The 20,220-nt window shown below is 44.0% G+C and overlaps 1 protein-coding gene across 1 annotated transcript in view; it reads right to left on the minus strand.

The window, feature by feature from the left end:
- LOC138489153 (ras-related GTP-binding protein A) overlaps window positions 1-20,220 on the minus strand; it is a 242,202-nt gene that overhangs the window by 146,613 nt on the left and 75,369 nt on the right. Inside the window, exon 6 of the mRNA XM_069616808.1 lies at window positions 4,702-4,797. Within this exon, the coding sequence (XP_069472909.1) occupies window positions 4,702-4,797 (96 nt within the window). The remainder of the gene's footprint in view (window positions 1-4,701; window positions 4,798-20,220) is intronic.

A 20,220-nucleotide genomic window follows, 5' to 3' on the forward strand; every position in this document is an offset into this window, starting at 1 on the left:
CGCCAATCGGTAACACTCCATAATGGTGAGGATAATCCACCCGGACAACGTCTGTTTGGTAACAGCCTGGCCCAATCGGTGTCCAGCATATCCTACAAAGAGTTGATCGTCCACTCTGACCCTGGACATCCTAGAAATGTAAAAGCTCAGAGCACTCCTAGGATCCAACCGATGAGTTGCTCCTCTTCCTTACCAGGATAAGGAGGAGGGTAAAAAGATGGAAGAACCACTCTGACTCAAATGATATTCAGATACTATCTTGGGTAGAAAAGAGGGACGTACCCGCAGTACAACCCTGTCCTTGTGAAACTGTCAGGATTCCATGGTATATTTCTAGAGTTTCAAAGGTTCACAACCTTAAAAGACACACTGTTATCATTCCAAGATAATTCTCATAGACATCAATTACTTACACACTTAATTTAGAAATCATCATTTAGCAATAAGACCTTTAGATGTAATTCTATTTAGAAGTATGATGTTCAAGTTATGTTTTTTTTTTTATTATAAAAGAATTGTACAAAACATTCCTTAGTAAGATTTTAGGAATCACTTCTTTCCCCAAGGCAAGATGGAGGGTTAGTACTGCAGCAGTGATTGGAGGAAACCATTGATGAGGTAGTTTGCAATGTTGAACAGAGTTCTAAACTGCCTTTCATTTTAGTTGCCTTTGTGGCAGGTTGCAGTCTCTTTAGCTCAGAGAAGTTTTAAGAAAAATCTATAGTTTATTTAATTTAGAAGAGTTATGAATTCCTGACTTCAGAAAAGAAAGACTTATATTCAAGAATTCTTAGAAGATAAGTTACAGAAGAAGCAAGCTAAGTTTTTTAAATATTGAAGATATATGACATGGAGTGAAATTTGTTTGTCTTTTAAAAAACAAACTTTCATAGACAAGAAAAAACTATTTTATTCAGAATTTTAATCGTTACAATCTGCTGTTTTATTCTGCAATTGCGTGTTTATTTTTTGTTAGTTTTTACCTATGCGCGATGATAATCTAATTACAAACTAACGCGCGGTTTATTCTAGAAGTATTTAATATATTGAGTTTGGGTTGAGTTATATTTTTTATCTAACTCTAGATATTTTAGTGACGAGCGAGAGCGTATCTTTTGTCTCGCGTTCGTCGTTTAGTATTAAGGTTAGAGATAAGAACCTTACTTTTTTTTTTTTTTTTTTTTTTACACGTACAACGTGTACACGTCATCTCGACTCCGGAAATAGTGCACGGCGCGGCTCGTATTTCAAGGAATTAAGCGTCGGGTACAACGTAGCTCGTAGTCAAGGAAAAGAAGCATCAGCAAGTGCGCAGTTCGTTCATTTTTCCAGGAAGGGTGCGTCGGATGGATGCACGGCTCGTTTATTATTAAAGAAACGTCGGATGGATGCGCGGTTTCTTCTGAAGAATTGAAAACATTTATTTATGCGCGGTCCTAGAGTTACAAGTCAAATTTTTTTCTAACAAAAAGAAATAAAAGACTTTTACTGACTATGAAATATTAGAAGGTAATTTTTGAAGTATAAGATTTTACAAGTTCTTCAATATTAAAGATTGTTTTCAGAGGAAATATATAAAAGAGTTTTGCAACAAAGACATTCTATTGATACTATTGAGAAGAAGATCTGTATGGAATACAAGAAAGTTTACATATAAATAAGTTTACAAGAAATACAGAATTAATATTTCAACATCATCGGAAAAGAATGCCTATCAGCACACAAGCATAGGCAACAGGTATTTTAAAAGAAAGAAAGTAAATAAGAGAGAGACAGAATTATTGATCAGTTATACATAATATATATATGCTATTATTTTTTCCTTAGATTTCATAGACACTGAGGAGAGAATAATCCAGTACCAGAGGGCATCAGACATCAGTGTTATCCAGTGAAGATCTGTCTTTGTTATGTTCTCCAATTCCCCTTTCCCCTTGGGTTTGCCAGCTTGGTAGTTTTATCTTCTTAGAGACTATTGGGCAGGCATACTTGGGGGAGGGGGGGGGGCGGTCTGGTGGGCCTGCATCAATCCTGCAGGAAGACTCAAGATTGGACCTGACAGAAACACAGTAAAGGGTTGCTTAGATGAAAGGGCCTGCAATTCACTCACTCTGCGAGCGGACGTAACCGCAACCAAGAACATAGTCTTGAAGGACAGTAATCTCAAAGGACAGGAGTGCGAAGGTTCAAATGCAGCACCCATGAGAAATTTCAAAACCAAATTCAAATCCCAAACCGGCACCTGGAAAGGGGACAGCGGGAATACATTAATCAGTCCTTTAAGAAACAGAGAAATCAAAAAGGAATCTTAAAGTAAGAACATTCTTCTGACGAGCGCTTCAATATAGACAGCGCCGCCAGGTAACCCTTAATGGTACCCACTTGAAGGCCCCTGTGTGCCAAAGAAAGTAAGAAACACAAAACCATAGGCATGGAGCACTGAAAAGGATCAACATTGTGACCTCTGCACCAGTCGCAGAATTTACGCCAACTGTACAGGGATTTTGTTGCAGGCCGCCTGGCCGAAAGCAACACCTCCATCACGTCATCCGAGAGGTCCCATCCTTATACCTCAACCTTTTTTAGATACCAAGCGTGAAGGTTAAGAGTCTTGACCTCTGGATGGAGAACCTGACCCTGTAACGCCCCTGAACCCCCCCCCCCTTCTCGGTAGGGAACACGGCGTGGAGGGCAGATGGACATTTCTAGAAGGTCCGGGTACCACGCTCTCCTGGCCTTATCTTGAGCAATAAGGATCATGTGGGAACCGAACCTCCGCAACACTCGAGGAATGACGGGGACTGGAGGAAACGCATACAGCAGTGGGAATGATCAATCCACCACAAACGTGTCTCCTAAGGCTCCTCTAAGCGGAAATTCCCTTGTGCAGAATTCGCACTTCCAGTGGACACTGGTGGCGAAGAGATCCACTTGCAGGATTCCCCAAAGGGCGAAGATTTCCAGAAGGTCTTCCTGAGATAACTCACTCGTGAGAGATCGCGCTCTGCCTGCTCAAAGCGTTCGCCGCCGCATTTTCGTCTCCGGCCAAATTAACTGCCGATTCCCTGCTGGATGGCCCAGAACCAGAGCTGCATTGCCTCTCTGCACAACAGGAAAGACCCTACCCCCGCCCCCTTTTTTGTTGAGGTAATGCATGGCCACTGTGTTGTCCGTTATGATCAGGACACTCTACCCCGTACAGAAGGCAGAAATGCCTTCAGGGCTAGCCTGATGGCCCTCAGCTCTAGATTGATGTGGAGTTTGGACTCAGACGGAGACCAAGGACCGCGGGCTGTCAAATCGTTGGCATGAGCGCCCCATCCTGTGAGGGAAGCATCCGTCACTAGTCACCTCCCGCCATGGTTGCCAAAACGGTCCCCCCCCCTCCCCCCCATCAGGTTCCCTTCGTTGGCCCACCATAGAAGATCCTGGGAGACCGAAAGTGGAAACTGAATGGGATCCGACATCTTGCCTGAGAATTGTGACCACTGCATCTTGAGGACCCATTGCAGGGATCTCATCCTCAGCCTGGCCTCCGGCACCAGAAAAATGCAGGATGCCATGAGGCTGAGCAACCTTAAGAATTCGAAAGCCGGGAGACTCTGGGCATGTTGAAACTTGTCCACCATCTGCACAATGTGATGAGCCCTCACCTTGGGAGGCGAGCACTTCCAAGGACGTGTCAAACACAGCCCCGATGTACTGGAGATGTTGGGAAGGTGTCAGATGCGACTTCTTGAAATTCAGGGAGAGGCCCAGCCTCTGGAGGGTGTGGCAGGTGAGACTGAGGTGATCCAACGCTTGCTCCGTAGAGCGCGCCCGGATCAGCCAGTCATCCAGGTAGACGTGAATCCCCCCTCACCTGAGGTACACAGCCACCACCACCACCATTAGCTTGTAATCAAGAAGCTTGTGCAAGCAAACGTAAGCCTGCACTCAACCAAAACCTTGCACATAGGCAGTGTGGTTTTCGTCGAACGTCGGAACATGGAGAGTGGGCAGGTGCAATTACTTTCTCTTTAAGCTGAGCGGCGACAGGATATAGAAATTCCCCAGAGGTCGATTGCTGAAACTAAAAGATTTCATATCTCAAAGGTTGCACAGCGCATCAGACAATATTACAAATGTTGATACGCACTGTATGTGTAAATATTACATAGGTACCAGAGTAATTTAGCGGATGAATATTAATTTCTGGGGCATTGCATTAAACTTTTAATTTTCGATTTACAGAAGGAGCACGCCCCGGGCGAGATGTTAAATTTGAGGACAAGGGGTGGTTGACTTGTCGTTTTTTTCTAATGGCTTACTGACATTTTGCTACAAATTCAATACAATTATTTCAACAAAACATTGCTTTATTTAAACTTAACTAACATCAGCCTAAAGGGCAATTGAATTATGGGTAATCTTATACAGAGCAGCAGCTACTCATGACCTGCAGCAATCCAAATATATACTATAAAGTCCAGTATTCATAGTTTGACACATTAATAACAATGTTCAATTTATAACCCAGCAAAGCAAACCTAATCTTTTCAATCAAAATAATTCCTACCTAGGAGAAGAAAATGAACACTTCATTATGTTTTTTACAAATGTTCCGTTGAAATAAATGTGATCATGTTTGGATACATTGTATGCATTCTAAAAAAAGAATATCCTAATGAGATTGGAAAATGAAACTGAAAATAGTCACACCTTGTATAACGTTTCATCCCAGATTGAAGTCCGGAAACAAGAACAGTCCAATGGGCGAGACAAACGTCTTAAGTCTTCTTCCCGCTCTCGAAATATCTAAAAGTGTAAGAAAATATAACATTTCATTGAGATTTAGCATTATTTATTGTAAGGGCGATCATCCTAGTGCAAAGTACCGCAGGAAATGCGAACACCATACTCCAGAGAGATGGAGATAATCAGAGACACATCCAAAAGGTTTCAAGTCTATTACACACAGAACAAAAAGCATACAAGGACCCCTAATTCAGACACTCAAAACATAATGGGTCCCATCTCTACCATTAAGACGGTATGATATGTGTTAGTAAAGATTTTTGGGACACCCTTTCTCGTTGCTCGTCTTAAACCCTGCCCTGAATTTGTGAGGGTAAGTTAAGGCATCTGCTTTTCTTCCCTGGATAGATTGCTCATTCTTATGGGGAAACTGAAAAGTCACTAAGACTAAAAGGTACTGAAAGGCTGCCTCCCCTTTGTTAATTTCTTATATTATTACAATTGCACACATCACTTTAGAGTAAAGTGTAGTTAGGATATTTGGTACCCTTGTCACGATTTATATAATGTCAAGCTGGTGCAGGAGTGATTTTTATAGTTTTTGAAACATTTAACTTGTGCACTGTTCAAGTAGAATTCCTTTTTATGTGAAATTCTCTTCACCGTACGAGTTCCACAGAACTTTTGGTGCACTATTTTTTAATCTGACTCTGCTGAGTGAGTGGGAGCCTTTTTCTACACTCACTTACGCCTTTACTTTGTGTTTGGAAACCTTTTGTATCTCGTTTAGATACTCTTACTCTGTTGGAGCTATGCTTTCCTCCACCTTTATGGCATCTGCAATTTCTTATCGCAGCACACACTTTCTGTGCGGTGTTGCTTGAAGCTCCTGGAGCTTTCCGTTGTGCCCTTCTGTGGTACCATTCTGTCATCAGGGCAGGGGGATCCTTTTCATCCACCCTGACCTCCATTCTGTGGAATCAGCCCCACCTTGCATCAGGGAACACTGGGTACACTATTCCCTAAAAATGCTGGCTGCAATTTTGTCTCACCAGCTCTTCAAGACTTGTCCTTTGTGAGGCCGTCTTATACTTAGCTGGGTGGGAGTGGTCTCAATGAGTCTTGTCTTTGGCAGGTTTCCCTTGGAAAGCCCGCCAAGGCTACGAGTGCCTGAAAGGACAGGAAGTGAAGTGGGTGGAGGAAACCGAAACTCCCCATGTCTTGTTCTACAGTATGCCTGCTTGGAACCAGTTCCAACTGGGGGGTGGCTGTCCTCCGGGACAGATGTTGATGAGTTGCTTGTAGTAGGACTAGTGGGTTTAGCCAGTTCACCATAAAAAGGCGAGAGTCTTAGAACTAAACCTCAGACTCAACCACTGGACTGAAGAGCTGAAGCAGAACGACACCTGCAGCCACTTCCAGCGACCGCCAGTGCCAGCTGCGTAAATGCGGCCTCCCGACAGACGACAGGGAAAACCTAAAAGAAAGGACTTCCTCGTCTGGAGGGATAAACCCGTCCCTTCAATTTGAGCCATCCTTGGAAGAGCTGCGACCTCCACGGCCTGTAATCCACCAATACCCGGGGTCCGGTGCCATTTTGCAGTGCAATGTCTGCCAAAGTTAGATTTCGCCTGAAACTTGTCAGGCATGCTTCTGGACCTCCAGTGACTGGATCCTGCTGCTGAAAGCCCCCCTCAACTGAGACAAGGAACGAGAAAGGGCACAAACTCTAGCGGACGATAACTGATCTGCATCCAGAGCCTGTGAAAGGCTCCAACACACCTGTGCTGCGGAAATACACTGCTGGGCGTCCCACTGCTCGAGTCCATCCGGCTGCTCCCTCCAAAGGACCTTCAGCCTTCCAGGCCAAGAAACCCAAACCACGGAAATTGTCACCTCACCTGGTGGCCTGGCCTGCTGCAGCAAATCTTCCAGTGAAAACTACTCTGGCAAGCCTTGGTACTTACCTTGGTCTTGGTGTGTGATTTTGTGAACCGGGAGAGCTGCCGTTAAGCTGTTACTTGCACCCCCCTCTCTAGAGCACCTTTGCTCCACTTGGGGGTGAACAATCCATTGGGCTAGATTATTAAAACTATTGTGCTTACCTGCAAACAAGAAGACTTCGTCATAGAACTTTACCAACTACTCACCTGCTTCCTCTCCTCCTCAACCTTTATCACTGGACCCATAGTGCCTCCCTTGACTGTGTGTAGCACCTAGAATAGGGTTGGAGTACTGAAGCCTGGTTAAGCTTCGACCATTGCTACGGTTAGGGACAATTCTCAGAAATGTGCTAATTCCTCTCTACCTTAGAGATCACGAGCTCTTTTTCTGGACTCTAGAACTTTAAATGTTTTGCCTGGAGAGAGCGAGACCCCTTTTTCCCCCCACTCTCTCATGTATTTTAATGCGATTTTGAACTCTGTTTCTTTTGGTTGTGGAGTCTGACAAATTCCATAGGCATCATCTTTTACATTGTGTCACCGTTAAGCAAAGTTTGTATGCAGTACCCTCTAGGACCACTACACACAACTAGGACTACAGGTGTAGGCAAAACCAACCTTTGGTATAAGTCTGTACCACACAGTTTTTGGTAGCGAGCTGAATAGCCAGGCTCATCTCAAGGGGGAATGTGAGCTTGTAAGGGTGTTACATAGAGGTCTATAATTACAAGTATTCAGATAGACACTGAAAGTGAGCATCCCCCTAAAAGGCATTTAAAACTCCCCAGTGAGAGTCAATGATGGACACACCCCAGATGGGAATGAGACCAAGACCAAGTGCGGGTGAAGTCAAAAGGTAAAGGTTTATCCAAACCAATATAGGACATGCAGAGAACTCTGCGAGCACTCTGCCCGACATCAGCAAACATTCACATTTTTGTTACAAAACCATGTCACCTAGGACGTGGGAGCTAAGGGGTAAATGAATCAATGAGATTGGGCAGTGGAGAAGGGCACCTGTAACACTCACCTGATTCCCGTAGAGGCGCCGGTCTTGACTGGGCGTTTACCGTATCTTCTAAGGTGATAAGTAACACACGGCTGGCTCTTTTTGGGCTGGACCCCTGTGCACTGTATGTCTGACTTGAAGGGTAAGGTGTCTTAGGTAAGTGAACGCCGTGCTCTCCATCTGCTTCGGAGCAGGGTGCTGAAACCAGTTTCCTCACTGGATAAGGGAAGCAGGCCTCTTGACTTCAGAGGACTGCTGTCCGTCGTTTTCTTCACGCACGGTAAGTTTCGAGTAATTCAAATGTCTTTAAAAGTCTTTAGTAATGTTGTATCTTGTTTTGCAGGGTTCCGGCGATGGCGAAGATGGAGCCCGTGTGATGAATAGAAGCGCCTTGAAGCACGTAAGTAAGCGCTTGCTGCCTGCTTCACGGCGCGCTCTGTCTTTTTCCTTTGCAGGTATAAGTTCGGAGTGGCTGCAGGGTGCCGGAATACCCACTGGGTTAGATGTGAAAGGAGTAATGGCTCATGAGTATTTAAGTTCCCCAAAGTCTTTAAACGCACCTTGTTTTATCTTTCAGATGCGGGATGCAGCGCCGAAGGCCTCCGGAGCGTGCGCAGAATTGTTAAGCTTTTGTCTTTCAGATGCCGGAATGCAGTGCGAGGCGTTGATGACAGCCGATGGATCAGGTAAAAGGAGCGCTGTCACTGAAGACCGTAATGCTAACCTGTTCTTTCTTGTCTTTATAGGTGTTGCTGAAGACTGGATTCAGGATGGTAAGCCTTTTTCCTTAGGCCCAGGATCAGATGCAGAAGACACGATGAGCGTTCTGCTGCAGAGGATGCAGAATAACACAAAGCAAGATTCATCCATCGGGTGTGGTTTAAATAGCCTCCTGTAGTGCTTAGGTCTCTCCTTCCACAGCCACGCCTAGGAAAGAAAAGAGTCCCTGCTTTCCAGAAGAGTTCCAGGGTTCTGAACCTAGGGAGTGGCTCCTGCCCCACCCAACAGGAAAAGTAGTCCCGAACAGAAGAGGATCAGAGGCTCAACTGGCAGGTAAGTAAGCAGCATGGTCTGCCGCAGGTAAGTCCACCCAAGCATTATGAGCCCGGCGCTTCCAGCGCTGGGACTGGGCACATTTATGAGCCTGGCGCCACCGGCGCCAGGACAGAGTCCAAAAGGTCCCAATTGGGACCGGCTGGCGCTGGGAACCTGGGTTATGGGTCTGCTTCCAAGGGAGTTGGGCAAGTCCTGACCTCTTGGAAGCAGAGATCATGACAGCACCAATAGATGAGTAGGTGCCAAGCTTCGGGATTGGTGAGGCTCCTCAAAGGGTCATGGTGATGCTTGTAGGTCAGCCGGGCTCATCAGGGTGGAGCTCCGGTCAGATGATTGTTGATTGATATCTTGTGACTATTCTAACATTTGCCCTTGTGGCCACACATACTCATTCAGTGTTCATTGTAATTCATAATGCCCTGTAAAAAACAAATCGTTATTCTAACATCACAATGAAAATAACAACTCTAAGTGCAAGTATTTCATGATATATACATTCGGTGGGCTGTTGCATGGGTTCAGGTGGCTTATCAGGGGGCACATTCCAGGGATACATCTATCACTTTCTCTTTGTTAGATCTTGCAGAGGGGGGGCATCTCTATAGCATGTTAGTATAAGAGTAAATATGTGGCCACCATGGTCAGTCAGGGTCGGGGTGAACTGGGATACTATCCAATGTGAGGGCACATGGCCATTACATCAAAATGTAGTGGGATGAGAGGGGTCTAGGGGCCCAGGAGGGTGAACACCTGGTGCTGGCTCAGGAGGAGTGTGAGGGGTTACATTCATAGCATCACATCGTCGGTGGAACCAAGGCTTTACATCTCAGCCTGGCCAGAGGGGGAGAAAGGTGGTGGCTGGCATGCGGCGCTGCCGGAGAGGGAAGAAGAGGCCATGTATCTTGCTGGCCGTGTCTCGTTTAGTTGTGCAGGGGACACACACATGGAGCATAGAAATGAGGTAGGAATAGGTTAGTACGTGTGTAAATACAATAACTGGATGTGCGATACGCCACTTATAACAGATTGTACGATTCAATTCTCAGGAATTATACGATTGATATAAAAGAAAAATGCTCTATATACACTTTGCCACATACCATGAAAAGACCATACATATGGCGGTGCTACTTGGTCATGCAGAGAATTATACATGTTTAGAAAATCATTGAGTACATATTGGTATCAAACATTGCCTCGTGCAGTCCATAGCAACCAATGATATTTGATCGAGGGTGAGGGGCTTAAACATACAATTCATGGCTGCTCTGTATGCAATCGGGGATGGGTGAGGGTCGCCTTATTTCATTATATACAATCAATCTCGTGGCATACAACAACAGAAGTGAATTTATAGTCCCTTCAGAGGGATTAGCTGCATGGGTGAAACAGGGTGGCACACAGGCTTGGCATACGTGTCTGGTACTTCAAAAAGGGAACAGGGTTGGGTGGTTATCCACAGCATACGTCATAAATGGGGGGGTCTGCGAGGGGACAGGACACATTTTATGGAGATAGCTTGTTTTTCTCAAACCCCCAACTTTGGCCCGGTCATCTGCAGGCCAATGATGGACTGCGCAAGGTGAAAGATACAGTGTTTGTCATGTAACTTGTTTGCGCCTAGTCTCCTGTGAGAACAGGCCTGCAGCAGGGCCGGCGAGGGAAGTGACTTGCTCGCTGTGCGTGAGCAGGAGGGGATAGCTACAGCCCTGCAGACCGCTTGTGCCAGTGAGGCCTAAGTGGTTATCTTCAAAATGGAGTCCGAGTGAGTCAGAAAATGGAGTCTGGTGCCATACTACTGGATGAGCATTGCCGCCACATGTGTCGATCCGCAGTCATCCTGCATCCCTGGCCGCAGGCACACGGGTGGCTGCTGGACGAATCAGTCTGAATGCTGGTGAGAATAGAGGGGAGGAGGGGGCCTTGAAGACCTTTACTTCCATGCAACACTTACACTTAAGGTTTCTTGGTAAAACACGTATTAATTTATTACAGTCAGTTCGAAAACATTCAATAAAAGGAGGCAATCAATATCACACAAAAAAAAAAATACTACAGTACTTCACACCATCAGGTTCTGAGGCATTTAAACTACTTTGAAGGAGGAGCACAATGGCATTCAGAGCATTTGAAGTAGGAGCAAAAAGGCATAAGTTAGTAAAACGAGTAGTTCGAGTTCACCAGAGGAGTTGATTAAATGCAATAGGTAGGCCAAAGTCAATGGGCTAGAGTCTTGTATTGGAAAAACCGGTTTTGGTAGTTTAAACAGAAAAGCCTTTGCCACGGTTCTCAGAAGTAGTTAATTGAAGAAAGGTTTGTATGTCGGGTCACGAGCTGACTAGGCCTGCAAGTTGCCAAAGTTGTACGCACTTTCGCAGTGAGATGCAAGTTTGCTCCCTTCTGAAGAAGGCTTAGTCCAACTGACTGTTAAATAAATTAATAATTGTTTATTCAAGGAACCTTGTGTGTAAGTGTTTATTTGAATACTTGTCACTGTGAATCTCTGTGCAACTCCCTACAGCTCACATTGACCCCTCTTGAGATACGCCTGGCTGCTCAACACGCTACCAACCTGTGTAGTACAAGCTTATACCAAAGGTTGGGTTCCTATTACCTGTAGGTCAGGGTTGTTGTAGTGCACCCAAAGGGTAATGCATACAATCTTTGCCCAACACCTGGGTGCACTGGACGAGAGGACTCCCAAACACAGAAAACACTCCCAAGCTACACAGAAATCACAAGAGACTTAAGTAAATACCCACGCCAGCACAGAAGAGAATTTTGCAGAAAGACGACTTCAGGATCTGCAGCCAAAAACCTGGATGCCCACGAAGTTTCAATGAGATTCGGAATTCGTTACGAAGTGCACCACACAATGGCTCAAGGGTATTGGGGTATTCCAGCCCCGGAAGGTCGAAGTGTCAAGGAGTCCCCCCCTCCCCCCCGTCCCCCCCCTTCTCACCTGGGTACGGTGTTTGCCGGTGTCTTCGATCGCTGCCTTCTTGTGAACGCTCCTGGTCTTGAACAGCGCTGCTCGAGTCTCGTCTGGTTCCAGGTTGCGTTTAGTTACGGGAGCGCGGAGTCCAGGAATCCGGGAGTCTGGGAAAAGCTAGTAATGCTCGGAATCAGGAAAGGGTCAGGAGCGGGTAATAGCACTGGGACAAGGAAACAATACCGTGACCTACGAACATACGTCTGAGGCTACTCTACAATAGCATTGAGATGCGCGGAGCCACGGAAGGCGTAGTCTATAAATAGATCACACCGCGTTCAGCGCATGGAGCGAGAAAGGGCTTCAGCGCTGGACGGCCATGTTGGAAGTAGTACGGAATGTAAGCCCCGTTGAGGCAAGGACCAGGAGGTCCAAAAGGGGCGTGATCTGAAGTTCATGACACGCAGCACGGTGTGGGATGGTTCAAAATGTAGGTCTTCCCGAGTCTAATGGGTCTCACCAGGCGGCTCTGGGTTGTCGTTTTACGAGTCCCCAGGTTGATTGGAAGGATGGGCTACAAAAGAACCGGTTACACAGCAGGCTCTCCGGTCACTGGAAATCGTTTCAGCCGCAAATTCTTCATCTTCCTCTTCAGTTTTGGTTCCAGTGGGCGACTACCTCTTCAGCTTCCAGGTTCGGACTCATTCAGAAACCCAGCCAATCAAACAGCCTTGCAACATTCAAACATGGGGGTAGGCAATCCTTTCAGGACAGCCAGCCTTTCAGTTTGAACTGGAATCTCGCACTCAGGCTGGAAGACAAAAACCTGCACCGTTTTGGACTCCTCCCTTGCTTCCTGCCTTCACAGACACTCTGGAGCCTGGGCGTGGAGTCCACAGGACTCCCGCCTTAGATAAAAAAAAAAAAAAAAAAAAAAAAAAAAAAAAAAAAAATCACACAACGGAATTTCTCACCCTTGATGTCAGGGGAAGGAACAAGAAAGGACAAAGAATACTAAAATGGCGAGACAACAAGGAAGGGGCCATTTTGGTAAAACAAGCACCCATGGGTGCCTTTACTGGATCTGTGCAAACAGTCTATGGTGAAGGTGCACCAAATTAATGTAAGGTATCACTGCCACCAGCCATTAAAAGGTAGACTTCTCCCAGTAACACAATTGTTACAGTTTTAGTGTGAAAGCGGATACATACGTGTTAGGAAGAATTCTCATAAATGTGCTAATTCCCCTTCACCTTAGAGACCCCCAGCAACTTTGCGGATTTTGTGGACTTGATTATTCTGACCTGGAGAGAGTGAACCTTTTTTCCCCACTAGCTCATGTATTTTAAATGTGTTTTACTTTTGTGTTCCCCGATTATGGAGTTTTAGACAACTCCATAGGCATCATCTTTTCATGTGTGTCACACAGCACCCTCAGTGCAGTGACACAGGGAAGCCCGTTAGGCTGTCCCAAGGTTTAAATACCTACTCTGGGATAAACGACTGTCTCCCAGAGAAAGTAAAGTGAAATTTACTTTAGTCTTTCCAAATTCCTAGACCCAGCACACACTAGCTTACAATAGAGTGCTGGAGGGATTACCTAGTCAAATGCTACCCTTTCCTCTCGAAATGGCTGGAGGCAGCGGTTTTACAACAAACTACCATGATTTTTCCCGACCGCGAACACCAGTAGCGTTAAATCGCAGGAGCTATATTTTTCAGGATGGCTTCTGAGCCTCCTTTGTTTAAACAGATCCCAGACTTTTTTCACCATTTTTTTTTGGAAAGGTCCTTTTAGAGTTTTGTCTGAGCGCTTAACCAGGTTTGGTCCCTTTGTTCCTACACCTTTGGCAGGCTTCATGACTGAAGACCGCCTCTGGCGCCAGAGTGTCTGGGGTGGGCAGGCAGTGAGGGAGGTGCCCGAAACTCCCTGTGCTTAGTCTCCTAGGAGACCCAAATGCACTCTGGCATGATTGGCTGGCTGACTGTCCGGCAAATACAGCCACCCTGCTGGGTGAGTGGCAGCTAGGCTGGAATGATGGGAGAAACTGTTTAAAAGGTGAATCTCTTGGTTTGGAAGGCAGAGTCGACCACTGGAACGAAAGAACCGAAGACGAGCTGGAAGAGACGGCTGCTGCAACTCCTGGAATGTTGGTGTGCCCGGGGAAGCCCTGCTGCAGGGCCAAATTGCCAAGTTCATCTCGGCAGAGAAGCCCTTCCAGGACGACTTCTCCTTTTGAGTTGGTGGGACTAATCAACTCGTAAGCTACCTGGATACCATTCTCAGAGCTGGTTGTATTTTCCTCGGAGTGCTGCAGGAAACCGAATAGCCCGGGAGAAGGACACCAGTTTGGTTGCTTGACTACAGCTACCGGAATCGAAGATTGGTCTTTGCCAGCTTTTTGACCAGTCCCAGTGCAGGAGTCCCCCGACATCCTTGCTCTTGTCCCCACGACTGAGGCTCAGGAACAGCGAGATCTGCAGGAACAGAAGTCTTCAGCTGCATAGTTTTTCTTCATTGTAAGGTACTGTGAAAACCCGACTGAGAGAACTTACCTCTCACTGCGAAAGTGTGTGAAACGTTGGCAACTTGCAGGACTAGTCAGCTTGTGACCCGACATGAAGCTTTCTTTTACAAACTACTTCTGAGAACGTTGGCCAATACTTCTCCGTTTAACTTCCAGAACCGATTTATCCTACACAAGACTTTAGCCCATTGACCTTGGCCTACCCTATTGCATTGAATCAACTCCTCTGGTGAACTCAAAACTATTTGCACTGTTTTAGAGTAACTAATATTTTTTATTAACTTATGCCTTTTTGCTCCTACTTCAAATTCTCTGAATGCCATTTTGCGCCTCCTTCAAAGTAGTTTAAATGCCTCAGAACCTGATATTGTGAAGTACTGAAGTATATTTATGTGTGATACAGATTGCCTCCTTCTAGTGAATGTTTTATAAATGACTTTGAAATAAATTTATAAGTGTTTTACCAAGAAACCATGAGTATAAGAGTCTATTTGGATACTTGTAATTATAGACCTCTGTGTTACACCCTTACAGCTCACATTCCCTCTGGAGATAAGCCTGACTGTTCAGCAGCGCTACCACAACACTGTAGTACAGACTTATACAAAAGGTTGGTTTTGCTTACACCTGTAGTCCTAGTTGTGTGTAGTGGTCCCAAATGGTACTGCACGCAAACTTTGCCCAACACTGGTGGCAGGCGGGGAGGATACATTGTAAAGTTGTTACATTGAGAGCTCTGCTTTACTTTTGTTCAAATCGTAACCTTCACAAGACTATGCACCACTAGAAAAGTAATTGTATCATGCTTGATATGGATAACTTCAGACAGGAGGCCCTGATCATTCTAACAGTAGATCAACTAAAAGATGTGTAAGGTCAGGAATCTCCCTGTTAAAGGAAAGAAAAACCGATTGATTGAAAAATTGTTGGAATATCAATATCAAAGTCTGAGAAGTAGGTTTGTTACACCTACTCCTTCAGCAAATGTGGGAAATGTTGATGAGGATGATAATGATTGAGTCTAACTCTAATGTTATTGATGAGCAAGAAGAGTTGGAGGAATCTTCCTCCCTCCACCTGTCCTTTCTTATCCCCGTGGTTGGTGTCCCTTCCTTACCCTCCTTTCCACTCCTCTGCTAGTCTGTTGGGTGTAGAAAAAGCCCCAAAAATATATATAAAACGAAAAGAAAAAAAAAAAAAAAAACTTTCTCAGTTTAAAGATAAAACTATCAAGTAAACGCTGCAGGCCCCTGTGCTTTTTTTTTTTGGTTAAAGTCCGCGGACAGTAAAAATTTTGGGGTGCAACCCTAGCAAAACCAATTCTCTTTTCTCTGAGAGCAAGTGGCGGGTCTGAAAAGAGCCTTTTGGTGGTGTTTTGTGTGTTTGAAAAACTGGGAATCGTCAGCATGTTATGCAAAATAGATAACTTTATTTCCAAAAAAGGTTGCAATGCATTTTGTACATTTCGAATAGAAATCTGATTGCCAGCATATGTAAGATGGACTCCATCTCTGCGAAAAATGAATGTGCTACGAAACATAATATTTTCATTGTGGAAAGAGGACATGCCAACATCTCTTAGAAAGGCACAAAACAGCCTTATTGACATTGCGCCTCGCTTTCCCCATTTGTGGACCAAATGAAGAAGAACGGAGCCAGCCACATTAGTCTTTGCGCAATACGAGAAAAAATTACTTGGCAATTTGGAAACATGTCCATGACCTTCTCAAGTCCATCCTTCATTGCAAATTGCAAAGAAATTCCAGACACATGCCCTTAACTGTTTCCTCCACAATGAATAATTATGTCAGGATGACTTTCTGTCTGTAAAGTAGCACAGAGAGGTACCAAGTCCAGCCACTTCATTCCACGCACTCCATGGCAGTACACTTCTACATGAGGGAATCCAAGATCTGCAGATATACCACAAGGTTCTGCATGCACCTTCAACCAATGTATCCATGAGTCTCCCAAAATCCAGATAATCTGTTTTCGAGCACACAGCCATAGCGGTCTGTTCTCTCAGGAAAAAGACGTTCTCACTAAATCTCTCAGTTCATAACACACCTACTGAACTTTACTGACCAATCCCTAGCTCCGCTCATTCTCATTTGCATGCCTCTCCACCCCAGAATCCCCATATGTAATACCCGCTGTCCGCAGACTACCGCCATGTCCGCGGACATGTAGAGTATCTGAGGGTGACGACTGTACATTTAAGTAGTGTTCCCCATTTCCCCTTTAAAGTGGGCTATGAAAATAGCCGTTTTTTTTGCAGATGCCTGACAAACACCTGTTCTGTATTTTTTTCTTCTTAGTTTACTCCTAAAATCATCTCATAACCTGCTCCAAAGCAAGTTTTACATTCAGCATTTCCCCAAAAAGATAAAGAAACACCATCTGGTTCCAAATAAGCCGCATTACTGGAAACAATGTTCTCGTGGCTACAGAAAAACATACCAGTTCTTAACATGAAAGCATGCATGCCGCGATTGATTGCACACCTAGCAATACTTTGATTAGGACAAAAAACAGAACTGTTGTCCCATTTTGCTCTAGGAAGTAATCCAGAAAAAATTACTATCGCATTTGGAAGGATGTTGATGACTGCTTGAACCAACTGTTCCAAATCTCCCAACAAAGTAGGGGAACTCACGTAGCCCAAATGGAAAGCACCCTAGTGCAAAACTAGCACATGGGGACTATTCATCCTATGTATAGCTCTGCAAACTTGGAGCATTGCCTCTACATTGCAGTCAGTCGCAGCGCTCCACACCACCTCCACTCCTCTTACATTGAAATTGTTTGCCACATGCCTGCATTGAGAATAGTGCTGTAAACCATGGACAAAAATATCTCTGAGCACTAACACACTGACTGTCTCCACCTCTGCCATCTTCACTACACACACTCTTTCTACACAAATCAACAACGTCAACATCCGATTGGCTGATCCCTACAGTCCCCTATCCATGCTGGATTTGCTGTAAAACCCAGTATGTAGCATGCCCTACCCGCAGGCAGGCGTTTGTCCGCGCGGCACGCAACTCTTAGCCAGCCCTTCTACCCTTTCCACATCACTCGCGAATCCATTCCCTCATCGGACATAGCTAAGCAGTCACACAACCATCCACCAATCACATCCAAGAACTCTAACTCCATCATCAGAGTTCCGCACTTCAAGTGTACTGTTGATTACTCCGAATACAAGTCTCATATCATTGCAAAGCATCTACTACAAAAACTATTGTGCAAGTCTCGAAGATTTCTACTTACAGCTCCATGCATACCCACATGCATGATTACAAAGTACAGGTATGCATATTTTATTCAGAGTACATGTACAACTCTTACGATTCCATATAAACAAATTAATGCCACTAAATCTGCATGGCCAATACATACATACCAAGGTTCCCGCTTTAAGAGCGAGACTCGATTTTTCATTAAAAAAATGTCACCATTTTTTAACTGTCTTCCGCCTAAATGAATGCCACTCCCAATGCGATCGTATGAGAAAAATAAACGTTCCAGATTGCTGTGGTGACATCTCCCTCTCAGGTGCTCCTGATTTTTCGCATGTCTACTTATAATATGAAAGTATTCAAATTTTTCCCATCTAGTGACCCATCACTTCGAAACCTCTCTGCTATCTGCAACACAGCTGCAAAAAAACAAGGGAATTTCATGAACTTAAAATTGTACTCATTTGCAAAGCAGGTTGAACTAACATACTGCAAATAACATATAAAGTCTGCATATAGTCAAATGAAATGCACGTATACACTGTATTAAGATATCAAACAAGAATACTTCCACGAAAGCATAAAAATGAACGTGTACATTAACATCACTGCTATAAACACACAAAATTACTAACTTCTGCCCACAAATTCACATTTATTAAACAAAGATTAACAGGCAGAATGGCACACAAATCGCTGTTTTGTTGGAACACAAATAACATACACAAGCCTTAGAATGTTAGCGCTACAAAACAAATAACTTGTAATTTTATACCATTGCGTTTACTATTAATGCTTCTCCTCACCACTAGCTCACTTTCTACTCATCTGAAGCACCGTGTAGTAACATACAAACAGAAAAATAGCCTTCCCAACTCATTGTAACTGCCCAATGCACATTCACACACCACCACAAACATCTTCCCCATCAAACTCATACACGCATGCACACAGCACACATACATTGTAAAACAGACCAACCCATACCTTTTTTTCAACAGACCCCAAAGAATGCCTACCAAAAAGCAAGTCTGTAGAAAGCAACGCAGAAATAGAGCAAATGAAAATAAGTGTCCAAAAATAAGCACCCATCACCACCAGAGTTTGTACAAAACGTTCAAACACAACAGGTAATGCAGTCATTTAGCAAAACAAAAGAAGCTTCAACTACAGACACTTTGCCTCATCTATCAAAAATGTGAAACGAAACAGGGAATGCTTAACAAGAATTCGGCTACCACTACTGTTAACACTGCTCCTATAAATCCTCATACTAGCACAAAACCATACTAAATTTTTTAAGCAAAAATGTTCCACCACAGAGTCCTGCAGAAACCAATAAGAACAGGAGAATAATCACCCACAACCCTTAAAACTTACGTAGAAAAATAAACCTAGACGCTCTCATAGACAGTGCAATCCTTCTCAAAAGGAAGTTATTTATTTTAGTTTTAAACAGGATGAAACCACTAACACCACTAAAAAAGAAACTTCTCAATAAACGGAATGTCAACAAAAATAACACACAACGACCACAGAACCATATTTTAATGAAGAAGCATACAAACAAAACCAAAGAAACACAATTGCCATCTATAGCAGTGAACGAGGATATGAAAAAATTAATAATACCATCATGGAACAAGAAACACTGCTTACAAAAGTATCCCCAGAAAACTCAGAATTACCTCTCCATTCGACTGAACCAGAACGTCCAGTATACAAATGGCCGTGCACATCAATGGTTAACATTCCCAACAAATCTTTACGCCAGTTCCTCAATCAGTATGTGAAAGGTAAAGACAAAATCAAAATGAAAGTGCTGCAAAATATGGATACCTGTCCAGTGCGCAAATACACAGGACTACAAGGACATTCATTAGCCTGCATTTCAGGACCTATTTGCAAAAGCACCTTCCATGATATCAAAATGATATCAACACATCATTCAAATGTGAGTAATCTAGTGTATAAACTGTACTATGCTAAAAGTCCTGCTTTAGAACTAGCCAATTTAAGTAACACTCTTCTGCATGGTAGACCCAAATATCTACAAGAAGAAATCGACTGTATCCAGAGAAAATATTTTGGAAGTGAAAGCCACTTACAAAATTCAATAGCTTTAGAACAGACTAGCAACAATTCTGCACATGGCAACCTTCTATTACACAAATACAAAAAAGAAATAGTAAAATGTAAAAGTACATCTGCTGAAGTGTGTGTGTGTGTGTGTGTGTGTGTGTGTGTGTGTGTGTGTGTGTGTGTAACAAAAACTATAGACGCAACATACAAAATAGAAGACAATGAAGATTCCCAATGGTTTGAATTAGCTCTCTACCTTTTAGCAGAAAACAAATACGACATAAGTGAACCCTTAATATGTTGCAGTTACTGCACTACAAAACTTAACCAAACTCCTTCACATGCCATCACAAATAATTTGGAATTATTCCCACTACCAAAACCCCTGCAACAACTCAATTTGTATGAGAGCATCATAATTCAAACAGTACACCCATTTCAAGCAATAATACGCATTCAACCAAAAACAGCAAAATTACCTCCATCTGAATTGGTGAAAGGCATTCGTGGCAAAGTAGTTTATTTACCATTAGATCTGACAGAAAATGTGCACACTCTAGGAGTGCAACGTCCAATACAGCAATCTTTAATTGTCTTAATAAATGGTGTACCAATAAAAGACAAAAAAATATGGCAACAACTCGTGGACTTACATAAAGTTAGACAAGCCTTGCAATATCTGAAAGAC

The sequence above is a fragment of the Ambystoma mexicanum genome, chromosome 9 (genome assembly GCF_040938575.1).
Source record: "Ambystoma mexicanum isolate Mex_15411 chromosome 9, UKY_AmexF1_1, whole genome shotgun sequence".
In the NCBI taxonomy this organism is placed as follows: Eukaryota; Metazoa; Chordata; class Amphibia; order Caudata; family Ambystomatidae; genus Ambystoma; species Ambystoma mexicanum.